Source organism: Phascolarctos cinereus, unplaced genomic scaffold (assembly GCF_003287225.1).
Source record: "Phascolarctos cinereus isolate Bilbo 61053 unplaced genomic scaffold, phaCin_HiC Scaffold_726;HRSCAF=1367, whole genome shotgun sequence".
Taxonomy (NCBI): Eukaryota; Metazoa; Chordata; class Mammalia; order Diprotodontia; family Phascolarctidae; genus Phascolarctos; species Phascolarctos cinereus.
In genome coordinates this window covers 356,896,144-356,910,518 of record NW_027556098.1, presented here as the reverse complement: position 1 = coordinate 356,910,518, position 14,375 = coordinate 356,896,144, and the positions used below count along the sequence as shown (strand labels likewise).

General features: G+C 44.6%; 1 protein-coding gene across 1 annotated transcript; it reads left to right on the top strand.

Moving 5' to 3' along the window:
- Window positions 1-65: 65 nt before the first annotated feature.
- Window positions 66-13,787, top strand: LOC144458240 (interferon alpha-inducible protein 27-like protein 1). The gene is made up of 4 exons (XM_078157015.1): window positions 66-7,650; window positions 9,714-9,719; window positions 9,947-10,102; window positions 10,712-13,787. Exons 1-3 carry the CDS (start codon window positions 7,605-7,607, stop codon window positions 10,093-10,095), a joined length of 201 nt encoding a protein of 66 aa, XP_078013141.1. The 5' UTR covers window positions 66-7,604; the 3' UTR covers window positions 10,096-10,102; window positions 10,712-13,787.
- The last annotated feature ends 588 nt before the right edge of the window (window positions 13,788-14,375 follow it).

Below are 14,375 nucleotides of genomic sequence, written 5' to 3'. Positions count from 1 at the left end.
TGCTAACTTTATGAATTTTCAGCAAAACCGGCAGCTTTCCATTTGTTTTTCTTACATATGACAGGTGCCACCTAGATGGCACAGTGAATAATGCACCAGGCCTGGAATCAGGAAGACCTGCATTCAAATCCAGTCTCAGACACTTACTAGCTGTGTGACCCTGGGCAAGTCACTTAATCCTGTTTGCCTCAGTTTCCTCACTTGTTTAAAAAAAAATAAGCTGGAGAAGGAAGTAGCAAATCATTCCAGTGTCTTTGCCAAGAAAATCCCAAATGGGGTCACCAAGAGTTGGACACGACAACAGCTGTCAGCTGCCTGTAGTCCCGAGTTTCCTGAGAGTTCCTGGGCCTCCCTCCCCTTCCTGTCATTTTAGTCTGAGGTAAATGGGGAAGTTTTCTTCCGCTTTCACCTTGCCTTTGGGCCTTGACACGGGTGATGCATGGATACATGGGTATGCAGAGGCTGGAAGTCTAGGGCTGCTTTCAGCTGTGGGAATAAAGATGAGAAGAAAGTCTTCAAATGCTCTTTGCACAGCTCCGAGCCTTTCTTATTTCTCTTAGAAGGATTTGGAACTTTTAGCCTAAATAAAGGAAGATTCAGGGAGGACATGATAGGTGTCTTCAGCTATCTGAAGGATGTCGTGTCTAAAAGAAATTTGATTTTTCTGGTTGGCCTCAGAAGGCAAAACTTAGAAGCAATGAGCAGAAGTTGCAAAGAGGCAAATTAGGCTTGATATCAGGAAAATCTTAATGGGAGCTGTCCCAAAACAGAACGAGCCATCTCAAGAAGCCATGGATGGTCACTTTCATTGGTGGTCTTTAAGGAGAACAGTGGGGTTCCAGTGTGGAGGAGTGGGGTGCATATAGGGGTAGGTCTTTTTCAGCTATGTATTGAACTAGAGGACCAATAATGTCCCTTCCCACTCTGAAATTCTGTGATTTTTGTGTTTGTGGGTTGGGAGAGGAGGATCAAAACAATTTGAGCTGTCCTCAGAGCATCTGGGGGTAAACTAAACTCAGCCTATAGACACAGAAGTTCTTTCCAAGCATGCATTAACTCGTTTGATCCACAGAATAACCCTGAGCTGGATAGTGTTGGCTTTACCCTCGTTTTACAGGAGAGAATCGCCTTGCCTTACATGAAGTCACTCAGATAGCCATTTGCAAAGTCAGGACACAAATTCATGTCCTCTTAACTACAAACCCAGGGCTCTTTGGTAATCAGGCTGGGGAAAGAAAGATTGCCCAAACAACTACAATATGAAGTCTCCGGTAAATAAGATAGAAATGAGATGGTGAGATCAGAAAATGGAGAGATTACTTCCAGCCAAATGGATGACTGAGGGTTTCATGGAGGGGTGTGGTTTTAGTGCAGCTTTGACAGGTTTTAAACAGAGGAGAATGAAGATGGCAAGGTGCCTTGGGCAGGAGGGGTGAAGATGATGAAGGGGAGAGTTTGGCTAGAGTAAAGTGTGTTGGAAACACGTGAGATGAGGGAGACAGGCCTGGAAACGCTGGTTGATTCTTTGGCCAAATCCTGTAGGTGGACGTCATTTTATGGGTAGCAAGAATCATTGAAGAGTTGTAACTGAGGAAAAGGCATTTGATAGTATTTTAGATAATGGAATTGAGTTCAACAGTGAGTGGGATGCATCAATTAAAGGGGAGCTTGGAAAGGTGGTATTTCAGAAAGTGAGAATGCAGAATGTTGCTTGGGCTCTTACACATGGTTGCTTTTTCTAAATTTGGTTACAAGGGTCATTTTGATGGGTTAGGGATTCCCGAAAATGACAGTGATGTTTCTTCAAAATTCTGAAGGCATCAGTTTTAAAAAGAGGATATTGCAGTCAGGTCAGAGGACACAAGGGCCTACACTATGGTGGTGACTATGGGAATGGGAAGGAAGTGAGGAATTGAGGTACAGAAATAATTTGTAGACCTTGGCAACTAATTTTATTTGAGGAATTGTGGTTGAGGGGCGCTGGTGCTGAAGAAGAGGGAAAAGTTAAGAATTGACTGGTGAAACCGTTGACCAAGAGGTAAATCAGGAGAAGGAGCAGGTCTGAGTGTGAGCCCTCTTCAGGTGCTCTGGCCCTGCCACTGCTGGCCGCTCTTTCCTGTACTGATGTACCTTCTCTCTTCCTCCTCAGCTCACAGGTTGACACAAAGGAGTTGTACTATTCCTTGCTCCCCATTGCCACTTCCAGGTTTGTCTCCTTCCTGCATCACTCAGTAACCTCTTCCTTTGAGGTTCATGCCATTCAAATATATCACCCAATCAAAATCCTGGCAGCTGTTGTCAGAACTACCCCCCCCGCCCCCGCAGGTCACTCCCCTTCCTTCTTTAGTGATATATTCCTTCCTTATAAATTTTCTCTCTTCCCCAATTCCTACCCTCATACCAGGCCAGGGGACTTCAACATATATATTCATTATCCCTGAAATATTCTAACCACTCAGTTCCTCAACCTACTCATCTTCCATTAGTTACTTCTGTATCCCACCTAAGCCACACACAAAGATGGTCATACCCTTGATCTTGCCATCACCCACAAATGCACCATCTCTGTGTTAAAGAATTCTGAAATTGCCTTATCCAACCATAATCTACTGGCTTTTCACCTCTCCCTCTGCCTTTCCTTGCATAACCCTATTCTTCATCTGCAATATGACCTGCAATCCCTTGATTCCTCAATTCTCTCCCAGGCCATTTCATCTTCACTAGTCATTCTCTCCTTTTCTCCCTATCTTGACTCTTTGGTGAACCCGTTCAACTCTACACTGTCCTCTCCTCTTGAATCCCTTTTTCCCTTACCATATCATTGATTATGCCCAGCTAAGCCTTAGCCTTGGTTCACTCCCACCATTCATCACCTTTGCTCCTACCCACATGTGGCTGAATAAAAGTGAAGAAAATCTTGCAACCATTTCAATTGGATCCACTACAAATTTATGTTACATAATCTCAAATGGGCTCTCATTGTTGCTAGGCAGTCCTGCTATGCCTCCTTTATAGACTCACTATCCCCTTGCCACAGCAGCTCTTCCAAACCTTTTCATCCCTCCTCAAACTTCTCATGGCTTCCCCTCCCCCTGCTCTCTCATCCGAGAGCTTTGCCTCATATTTTACAGAAAAAAAAATAAGGCCATTCATTGTGAACTCCCTTCTCTTCCCTCTTCCTCATCTGTCACTCAGATGTCTATGGCCACATTCTCCTCCTTCATCTCTGCTTCACATGATGAAGTGGCCTTACTCCTCACCAAGTCTCTCCTCTGTATTCAAGCAATCCAGTTCCATCCTCTGTCCTCCAACAGATTGTCCCCTTCTGTCATCCTCACTTTTCCACTTATTTTCAATCTCTCCTTGTCTACTGACTCATTTTCTACAGCCTACAGACATGCCCGTGTGTCCCCCTTCCTGAAAAAAGCCCTTACTTGATCCTTCTATCCCTGCTAACAATCATCCCCTATCTCTACTGCACTTTGTAGTTAAATTCCTCAAAAAGGCATCTACAATAGGTCCCTCCACTTTTCTCTTCTCTCACTCTTCTTGACCCCTTACAATCTGGCTTCTAGCCTTACCATTCCACTGAAACTGCTCTCTCCAAAGTCACTAATGATCTCTTAGCTGCCAAATTAAATGATCTCTTCTCAATCCTCATTCTCATTCTCTGCAGCCTTTGACACTGTTGATCACTCTGCTCCTTAATATTCTCTTCTCTCTAGATCTTCAGGACATCACCTTCTCCTGGTGATGTCTTGTCTATCTATCTGATAGGGCTTTCTCTGGATCATCCTCCAGGTCATTCCCTCTAACCATGGGTGTCCCTCATGATTCCATCCAGGATTTTGTCTTCTCCCTCTATGCTGCCTCATTTCATGATTGCATCAGCTCCCATGGATTTAATTATCACTATGCTGTTATACTTGAGGTGATTCTCAAGTCTACCTATCCTGCCCCTTTCTCTCTGCTGACTTTTGATATCGCATCTCCAACTGCCTTTCAGACATCTCAAACTGAATGTCCAATAGACATCTTAAACTCACTATGTCCGAAACTGAACTCATTATCTTTCCCTCCCCTTCTACCTTTCCTGTTACTGTAGAGGGCAACCTCATCCTCCCAGGCCCTCAGGCTCACAACCTAGGAGTCATCCTGGACTTCTCACTCTCGCTCACCCCACATATCCAAGCTGTTGACAAGGCCTGCTGATTTCACCTTTGCATCATCTTTCCACTATGCCCCCTTCTGTCTTCTGACATGGCCACCACTCTAGTGCAGGCCCTCATTAATGTCTGTGTAAAAGCTTTTCAGTTTCATGTACTCAAAGTTATTTTATCTTTTGTAATTGCGTCCATCTCTTGTTTGGTTAAGAATGTATCTGCTGCTCATAGCTTTGAGAAGTATATGATCTGTTTCTTTAATAATTTTTTAGATAGTACAATCTTTAGTACTGAGGTCATGTGTCTATTTAGAATGTATTGTGGAATGTGGTATAAGGTGTTGGTCAAAGCCTAATTTCTGCCATACTGCTTTCCAGTTTTCCCAGCATTTAAATCAAATTAATTCTTTCCTAATATATATTTTCCACTTTGTCAAACACTGGGTTATTAAGTTCCATTATTTCTGATTCTCTTAATCTAGTCTTTAGGAGCATGACCTGGACTTCTCCTGATGGAGTCGGGAGGCCAAAATTCTGAAACTATGTTATCCACCAGTTTTGCCCATCTGTCTTTGGGCACTAAAGAAAGGCCACCATCTGCCCTTTCCAATCGCAAAACAATTAGTGCAAAGGGACGATGTTACTTGTTTTAAAGCCACACACACAGGAAACCAAAGGAAAACAAGGGAACGCAGCAATACCAGATGTTCAGTCACACAAGGCTGCTTCCAGTTGTCTCCTTCCCCCTTCCTCCCTATGTCTTTCCTCTCCCACTGTCTCACCCAGCAGCGATCAGTAAGCATTTACTAAGTGCCTACTGTGGGGATAGCTGGGTGGTGCAGTGGATAGAGCGCTGGGCCTGGAGTCAGGAAGACTCATCTTTCTGAGTTCAAATCTGGCCTCGAACACTAGATGTGTGACCTTGGGCAAGTCACTTAACCCTGTTTGCCTCAGTTTCCTCACCTGTAAAATAAGCTAGAGAAGCAAACTGCTCCAGTATCTCTGCCACGAAAACCCTAAATAGAGTCATGAAGAGTCAGACGTGTCTGAAAAACACCTGAACCTCAAGTGCCTACTATGTTCCAGCCACGGTCCTGAGTTCAAAGTAAGGCAAAAGACAGTCCCTGTCCTCAAGGAGCTCACAGTCAGATAGAGGGAGAAAACATGCATCCAACTATATACAAATGACCTGTAGACAAGATAAGTAGGAAATACTCAATAGAAGGAAGGCACTAGGTTCAAGAGTGAGTGAGAAAGACTTCAGGTAGAAGGTAAGATTTTGTCTGGGACTTGAAAGGCAGGAAGGAGAGCATTCCAAGCCTGGGGGACAGCCAGGGAAAATGCCTGGAGCCAAGAGATGGAGTGTCTGAGGAACAGTTAGGGGACCAGTGGGGCACGTATGAGGTATGAGGACACTGGACAGGATGCCTCTTTTCTCTTTTTTGCTCTTTGTCTTCTACCCCTTTTCTGGCCCTTAGGATCTCTGTCTGACACAAGAAGGTCCAGAAGAGTTCTGGTCTAAATCCCTCCAAACTAGTCACCTGCCCCCCACCCAAAGACTGGAAGGAGAGGAGATATTCCCAGAGGCCATGCTTGGGGCCTGAGAAATGATCCTTTTAGTATGCAGGAAGAGTCTCTACTTGGAGGCAGTAGAACCAAGATTTCTAAAATAGGGAGAAGAAAAGCTAAGAGGGCAGGGCAGGCCTAGAGACCATGCCTTTCAAGACCGGGATGGGGAGAATTGAGATGAGGGACCAGTTCTCAAGGACATGAAAGTTTGAACAAGATGGAATTGGATGACCAACTCTATTACCTGTGTTACTTGAAAACTGTCCCTTCCCCTCACTGGGCCTCAGATTCTACATCTGTAAAGTGAGTTGATCCAAATCATCTCCGAAAGCCCTTCCAGCTTGAAATCATATGATTTTGTGGTCATATGAGGTGGAAGGGACCCTTGAGGCCCCCCAGTCTGACCTTTCCAAACTGAGGCAGGCCTGAAGTGATTGGGACTTCCCAAAGATCACAGATCAGAAGTGGCAGAGATCCAAATTCTATTTAGCATCCACTCCTCTATATCAAACAGCCCTATGACTTCTGCTCTGCTACTCCCACCCCAGCTCATGACAAGTCCCTCAAGGGGCCCAAGAGCTCCAGAAATGGCTCTAGTTTTAAGTTCTCTTCCAGACAAGAAAAGGGCCTGTTGAACCAGCCCCACAGACCTCTGGAGCCAGAGCTGAGACCCTCCACGCTTCTACCTGGAGAATAACACACGTACACACACTGATACTCCCAAAACAACAGACTGGCATCAGCGGAGCCTCAGATCCCAGGCAGATAGCTACCTCCTCCCTCTTTAATTCTTGAAGGAACTTAAGCATTTGAAAAATGACTTTCATGATCTCATATGAACCTTACTTTCAAAGGTGCCTCGCCCAGCATCACACGGCTCATTAAATGTCTAAGGTGCTATTTGTAGTTTTTTGGGGTTTTTTTTAGGCAATTGGAGTTAAGTGACTTGCCCAGGGTCATACAGCTAGTAAGTGTCAAGTGTTTGGTCTGAGGCCAGATTTGAACTCAGGTGCTCCTGACTTCAGAGCTGATGCTCTATCCACTGCGCCACCTAGCTACCCCTTTCTAAGGCACTATTTGAACTGAGGTCTCTGCATCTCACACTTGACTTTAGTCACTCTTCCACGTGGGTTGTTAGGAAGCGCATGTCCTCGGCCAATAAGACCTCTCTCCTCTCCACTAGGAGGTTTCCTAGGACCACCACTCCATTCTCAGAAATCTCAGGAGCAGCCCCCTTCCTCATTCACTTTGCTCATGTTCTGTCCCTCAGGAAGCCTCTGATCTGAGCGAAGAGAGACCCAGGGTAGCACTTAACAAATGTTTACTGACTGACCAAGTAGCTGACCCTGTCTTTGGGAACTCAATTCCCTCTCTTAGCTGCCATCCTGTGCCTACTATTTATCAGGCCCTGTGCTAGGCTCTGGGGATACAAAAAGAGGCAAAAGGCAGTTGCCCTCAAAAGAGCTTACAGGCTAATAGGGGAAAACATATACAAAGCAAGATATATGAGATAAATAAGAAATAACAGAAAAAAGCACTGGAATTAAAAGGGTTGAGAAAGGCTTCCGGTAAAAGATGAAATTTTAATTGGCACTAAAAGAAACCTGGTAAGTCAGCAGGCAGAGTTAAGGAAGGAGAGGATGGGAGGTGAGAAGGGCTTCTGATCGAATCACAGCATCTCCAGGCCTGCAGCCAGCCAGCCTCCCTTGCCACCAGCTCAGCTGCTCTGTGATCTTCCGGGAACTGAGAGCCATAGTTCTCTGCTCCAGACAAGAGACGAAGGATCTGCTCAGCTCAGCCTGCCCAAGGGAGTGGGGACAAAACCAGAAATCCTACTCTGGGAACCTTCTGCAAAGTCACCCAGTTGTCAAACATGAAAAAGTTGGCCCTGGTGACTGTGGGCGCCGTGACTGGAGGTGGTGAGTATGACTTAGGCCTTCCTCTCCTTTCTTCTCTTTTCTCCTCCTTTAGAAAAGTGTGTTATTGATTTGGTTTTTATGTTACTCACACCTTCCCGATAACCACCAGCCTCACAGAACTCCAGCTTATAGCAAACAGTTTAACAAGACAGACCCATTTACCATTTCTGACTCCTGCTCATCCTTCCCCTTCATCTTCTCCTTCAGTTTACTAAATTCAGCATTTTAAATAATATTTCCCCCAATTATATGTTTAAACAATTTTTAAACAGCTTTTTAGTTTAGTTTAGTTTTGAGTTTCAAATTCTATTCCTCCTTCCTCCCTCCCCTTCCCCTTCCCTGAGACATAAACAATCTGATATAGGTTATACTTTGTAATCTTGTAAAAACATTTCTATATTAGTCATTTTGTACAAGAAGACAAAGAAAAAGAGAGAGAGAGAGAGAGAAGAGAGAGAGAGAGAGAGAGAGAGAGAGAGAGAGAGAGAGAGGAAGAGAGAGAGAGAAAGAGAAAAAGAAAGAAAGAAAGAAAGAAAGAAAGAAAGAAGGAAGGAAGGAAGGAAGGAAGGAAGGAAGGAAGGAAGGAAGGAAGGAAGGAAGGAAGGAAGGAAGGAAGGAAGGAAAGAAAGAAAGAGAAAGAAGGAAGAAAGGAAGGAAAGAAAGAAAGAAAGAAAGAAAGAAAGAAAGAAAGAAGGAAGGAAAAGAAAGAAAGAAGAAAGAAAGAAGAAGAAAGAAAGAAAGAAAGAAAGAAAGAAAGAAAGAAAGAAAGAAGGAGAAAGAAGAAGAAAGGAAGGAAGGAGAAAGAAAGAAAGAAAGAAAGAAGAAAGAAAGAAAGAAAGAAGAAAGAGAAAGAAGGAAGAAAGGAAAGAAGGAAGGAAGGAAGAAAGAAAGAAAGAAAGAAAGAAAGAAAGAAAGAAAGAAAGAAAGAAGAGAGAAAGAAAGAAAGAAAGAAAGAAAGAAGAAAGAAAAGAAAGAAAGAAAGAAAGGAAGGAAAGAAAAAGAAAGAAAGAAAGAAAGAAAGAAAGAAAGAAAGAAAGAAAGAAAGAAAGAAAGGAGAAAGAAGGAAGAAAGGAAGGAAGGAAGGAAAGAAAGAAAAAGAAAGAAAGAAAGAAAGAAAGAAAGAAAGAAAGAAAGAAAGAGAAAGAAGGAAGGAAGGAAGGAAGGAAGGAAGGAAGGAAGGAAGGAAAGAAAGAAGAAAGAAAGAAGGAAAGAAAGAAAGAAAGAAAAAGAAAGAAAGAAAGAAAGAAAGGAAAAGAAAGAAAAGAAGGAAGAAAGAAAGAAAGAAAGAAAGAGAAAGAAAGAAAGAAGGAAGGAAGGAAGGATGCTTCAGTCTGTGTTCAAACAATGTAAGTTCTTTCTCTGGAGGCAGATAGAATGTTTCATTTGGAGAATAGCTAAACAAACTGTGGTATATGATGGTTATAGGATATTGTTGTGCTATAAGAAATGACAAGCAGGATGATTTCCGCATTTATTTTTGAGGTCTCTGTTGTGCCAGGTCAGACCTAGAAGGGATAGAGGGCCAGCCTGCGATGCAGTATGACGTGGGCCAAGGTCCTGCTTGACATATTTGTAATTATGGGCGAATCACTTAACCTGGACATTGGCGGAAGGGTGTGTTCCTCATATTAATGAGATCATAGGTCACAGCATCAGCACAAGGAAAATGTACAATAAACCGTGCTACGCCCTGGGTGACACCTCTAAATCTGGTGGACTGTAGAGGTCCCTAGGAAGTGAAGCGCCTAGAAGAAGATAGAGTCTTTTACAACCCTGAATTCTTTCAACTTTAGGGAATAGGGTCAGTTTAGGTCACTATAAATCTGGAGCACAGTTTAGATCCCTCTAGAAGGTGAAGACCTACAGCCATCCATTAACCAGCCAACCAAGCTGTTTATGGATTCCCTTACCTTTTCTGTCAGGTAAAATAAAACCTATCCTATAGTCAATGATTTGTTTGAAGGGGCACCGAAGGGCCCTTTTCCTTATTCGTGAGGGGATTTAGATGGGAATCAAACACGTATGCTGTCAGGGGAACTCTTGGAGGCTGGAGAGGTGAGAAGGCATGAGTTAGAGAATGATGTGAAAAGCCTCCCACCTCCAGCCTCATCTCCCTCTTTTCTCATCTTCCTCTTCACCTTAACTGTTCAATGCTCAACCCCTGAGCAGACTGAGGGTGCTAGTGGGAGCCAGTCCAGGGTGGGAATGGGAGAAATCCAGTCAGGCTATGATGGTGGAGGGGCATACAGCAGACGCTGCCTGCTTCTCAACCAGATCTCTTGTCCCACAACCATAGCTGTAACTTCAGTCCCTGTGGTCCTGGGAGTTGTAGGCTTCACTAAGGTTGGCATTGCCACTGGCTCCGTGTCAGCAAAGATGATGTCAGCAGCTGCTGTTGCCAATGGTGGAGGGGTTGCTTTGGGCAGCCTGATACCTGTGCTTTAGTCTGCAGGTGAGTGAGGGACCTACGGGGGGGGAGGGGAACCCTTCCACTTTCCTCCAATCCCTGTCCTCAGAAACCTGGCCTTTTCCTGGCTAGCCATGATCTCTTGAGTTGGGGGTCAGCAACAAATCACAGACTGTCAAAGTGGGGAAGAACCTCAGAGACCACCCTGTCCAATCATAGCAGAACAGGAATCCTTCCTATGACATCCTCTACCTGCCTGTGCCTGTGGCACAGCAGAAAGGCCCCCAGCTCTAGACCCAGAGAACCAGGTTCAAATCCCTCTCCAGGTCCATGACCCTGTGGGCCTCCTGAGGTGGCCTATTCTTGTATTAGACAGCTCTAACTGTAACAGAGCCTAAATATGCCTCTACAGCTTTTCCCCATAGCTTCTGGCTCTGCCCTCTTGGGCCAGAGAGCCCTTCAGCTACAAAGAAGATAGCCATCCCCCTCAAGTCTGCACGTTAAACATTCTCTCTTCCTCCAGCCAGTCCTGTGGCATAGGCCCCAGTTCTCCCTCCTGGTCCTGGTTGCCCCTGACAGTCTGCCTAGCTCCAGCACGCTCCCATCCGCCCAGTCACCCTGACTCATTGTCTTTCTGAATCCTCTCCTCCACAGGGGCTGGTGGCCTGTTCACAATGGCAAGCACTGCTCTGGGTTCTGCAGGCTCAGTCCTTAGAAGTATCCTCGCATACAAGAACAGTTAGAAATGACAAGCTGCAGATGCCAGGGACTCACAGTCGCCTCCTGGCCCCTCTGCCTCTAAGAGAGGGTGGTATGAAGACAACATCCCAACCAGATGCACAAGGTCCATCCTTTCCAAAAGCTGGGCCTTCTGTCCCCACACAGGGAGAAAGCTCTGAGAACTGAAGACTTGGCTTGACCTTCTGTCTCCTTAAGTCTCATACAGATTGCGGCCACTCCTGTTCGGGGAAAGGTTCGGAAGCAGCGGGGGGAAGGGGCCCATGCTTAGACAACATTGGCCTACCGGTCTGCACATTTGTCTTGTCTCACACTGCTGGCTCCATGTCAGCCCCAGAGCTGCATGATCCTTCTCAACCCCACTTGGAACCCATCATTAATTCCCTTTCCTCAGAGATAAAATACTAAACATGATACATCAGACTATATTCTAGCCACATTAGACTATGTGCCCTGATCTTGTCCTGCTTTTTTATAGCTTCTAGATAACCACACAGATTGTCTCCTATGCCTGAGACACACGCACGCGCGCGCGCGCACACACACACACACACACACACACACACACACACAAACATCTTCCTCACCTCCACCTGTTGACATCTTCCTCTTCCTTCAAGGCCCTTCTCAGGTGTCATCTCCTCCATGAAGCTTTCCCTGATATGCCAGCTAACTGGGCTCTGTCTCCTTCCCCAAATTTCCATAGGGAACTTTGTTTTCATCTCAAAGCATTCTCACTCATGTCTCAGTTAATTGTGTATCTGTCTTGTCCTCCTTATTTGATTGTTAGTTCTTTGAGAATAGACACCCCACTCCAATACATCTTCCATGTGGATGTGGTGACATTTAAAAAGTTCAAGAGACATAATTTCTGGATAATTAATAATTTTATTAATAATGCCAGCATATTACCAATAAAACAAGTCAGTGACACACTTGAATGCCAAAGACCATTCATGGCGGTGGGCTCACAGTTTATATGCCCCTGGAAGCTTAGGTGTGCCTGAGGGTGGAACACCCCAAACACAGGAAGACTTCCCTGGGTGGAACGGGCAGATGAGAACAATTTGTTCCAATAACCATGTGCGTGGCTGAAGCAGGCATCAGAGAGCGCATAGAGCTTGGTCAGACATCGAAGATGCCAAGGCCATCCACTGCATCCTGGGTCATGGCTAGTCATCTTGACTTTTGGGTTGCCACTGGACTTTGATGGCTCTGGCAGAGAGAGTGAGGTTAGTGACTTTGCACAGTCTTGTCCTCCTTATTTGATTGTTAGTTCTTTGAGAATAGACACCCCACTCCAATACATCTTCCATGTGGATGTGGTGACATTTAAAAAGTTCAAGAGACATAATTTCTGGATAATTAATAATTTTATTAATAATGCCAGCATATTACCAATAAAACAAGTCAGTGACACACTTGAATGCCAAAGACCATTCATGGCGGTGGGCTCACAGTTTATATGCCCCTGGAAGCTTAGGTGTTCCTGAGGGTGGAACACCCCAAACACAGGAAGACTTCCCTGGGTGGAACGGGCAGATGAGAACAATTTGTTCCAATAGCCATGTGCGTGGCTGAAGCAGGCATCAGAGAGCGCATAGAGCTTGGTCAGACATCGAAGATGCCAAGGCCATCCACTGCATCCTGGGTCATGGCTAGTCATCTTGACTTTTGGGTTGCCACTGGACTTTGATGGCTCTGGCAGAGAGAGTGAGGTTAGTGACTTTGCACAGTTCTGCCTCACTTAAACCAAGTCATTTGAAAGTGATGTCATCGGTTCTCTTCAAGAACAAAGGACCAATAAGAACTACTGTGCAACTACTATGTGTGAGGTACTGTGTAAGTGCTATGGTTACAACAATAGGCAAAAGACAATCCCTGCCCTCAAGGAGCTTACAGTCTAACGGAGAAGACAACATAGAAGCAAATATTTACAAACAAGTTATACGTAGGATAATGGTTGTTCATCCTTCATTCTTCAAGAGGGTGAATGATATCATATGAGTGGTGTCTTGACTTGTAAGTGAATTGGATCGAAGTGAGGCAGGGCTGTGCAAAGTTGTCAGCCTCACTCTCTCTTCCATACTCATCGAAGTCCAGTGGCAAGACAAAAGTCCAGATGGCTGGTGATGGCCCAGGATGATTAGGAAATAATTAACGAAGTGAAGGCACTAGAATTAAGACAGACTGGGAAAGACTTCCTGTAGGAGATGCAATTTTATTTGGGACTTGAAGGAAGCTAAGGAAGTCAGCAGTCAGAACAAGGACGGGGAGTGTTCCAGGCATGAGGTATAGCTGGAGGAAAGGCCAAAACTCAGGAGGTATTGGAATGTCTTGTTCTGGGAACAACTGGAAGGCCAGTGACACTGGATCAATGTGAAAGATGGCGCTATAACTTAAGGATGACCTTCCGCTACCTTTTCCATATCTCCCTTACTATAGGCCATGGCTATCTGCCCAAGAATCACCAAACATCTTGGGAGTTCAGGGATCCCTAGTTTTTTTTAAATTCCAAGTTTCTCCCATTGAACTTTTGCAAATGAGGGTCTAAGAAAGAAGGTACTGGGGGCAGCTAGATGGCACAGTGGATAGAGCTCTGGCCTTGAAGTCAGGAAGATATGAGTTCAAATCCAGTCTCAGACACATGACACTTACTAGCTGTGTGACCCTGGGGCAAGTCACTTAACCCCAATTGCCTCACCAAAAAGAAAAAAAAAAGAAAGGAAAAAGAAAGAAGGTACTGAGGTACATGGGGGCAAATCCATTGTCTTTACTGCTTTCTTGGCTCCTTCAAATGAGCTACTCAAAGCCTTACATTGTATCTGTCCTCATCCACCCCAAAATTTGCCAAAGTCTGATCAGAGCACACCTTATAGAAAATGATTTCCAAAAAGTTATAAAATAGGTCCAATTGGAATTATATCAAAGACCAGTTTCTATCTTGTTAAAATTTGTAACTCAACAAATAAATATTTAACAGAATAATAAATCACGTATCTTAAATAGTCATTATTATAGATTGGTTCTTCCTACCTCACCCAGGCTGGAAGCCCAGCACTACTGATCTCCATGGAAACTTTGACCCACTCAATTTTCAAACTAGGCCTCTTGGTCCCTCTTTAGGCAGTCTGGTGCCCCCTCCGTTCCAGGGGCTCACCATATTGGTGCCAGATCTAGTGCAGACAATCCATCGGTTTTGATCCACTTCACTTCAGAACACCAGAGCTCATGATTCACTAGCCACAGCTTTCCCAGTAGCAGGGATTACTGCCACTGCATCTGACTCTAATTAATTTTAAAATGTAAACAAATCTCACTTTCATGCAAAAAATAAAATAGCTTTTGGTTTCCTGCTTGGAGAAAAATCTGTCTATGGACCGATGCACAAATATGACTTATTTATGTCTCCTGCCTCTATGCCACCAAGCATGAGCCATTCAGTCAATGTACTTACTGTGTACTGGGCCCACTGCGAAGTACTGGAGGTATAGGGCCTAAAAAACAGTCAGTGCCTTAAAGGAGCTCACATTCTAATGGGTAGACAGTATGTAGGTACATATAAGATATAAACATGGTA

Coding starts and splice junctions, on each gene's coding strand:
- LOC144458240 (XM_078157015.1), top strand. CDS start 7,605: ATGAAAAAGTTGGCCCTGGTGACTGTGGGCGCCGTGACTGGAGGTG.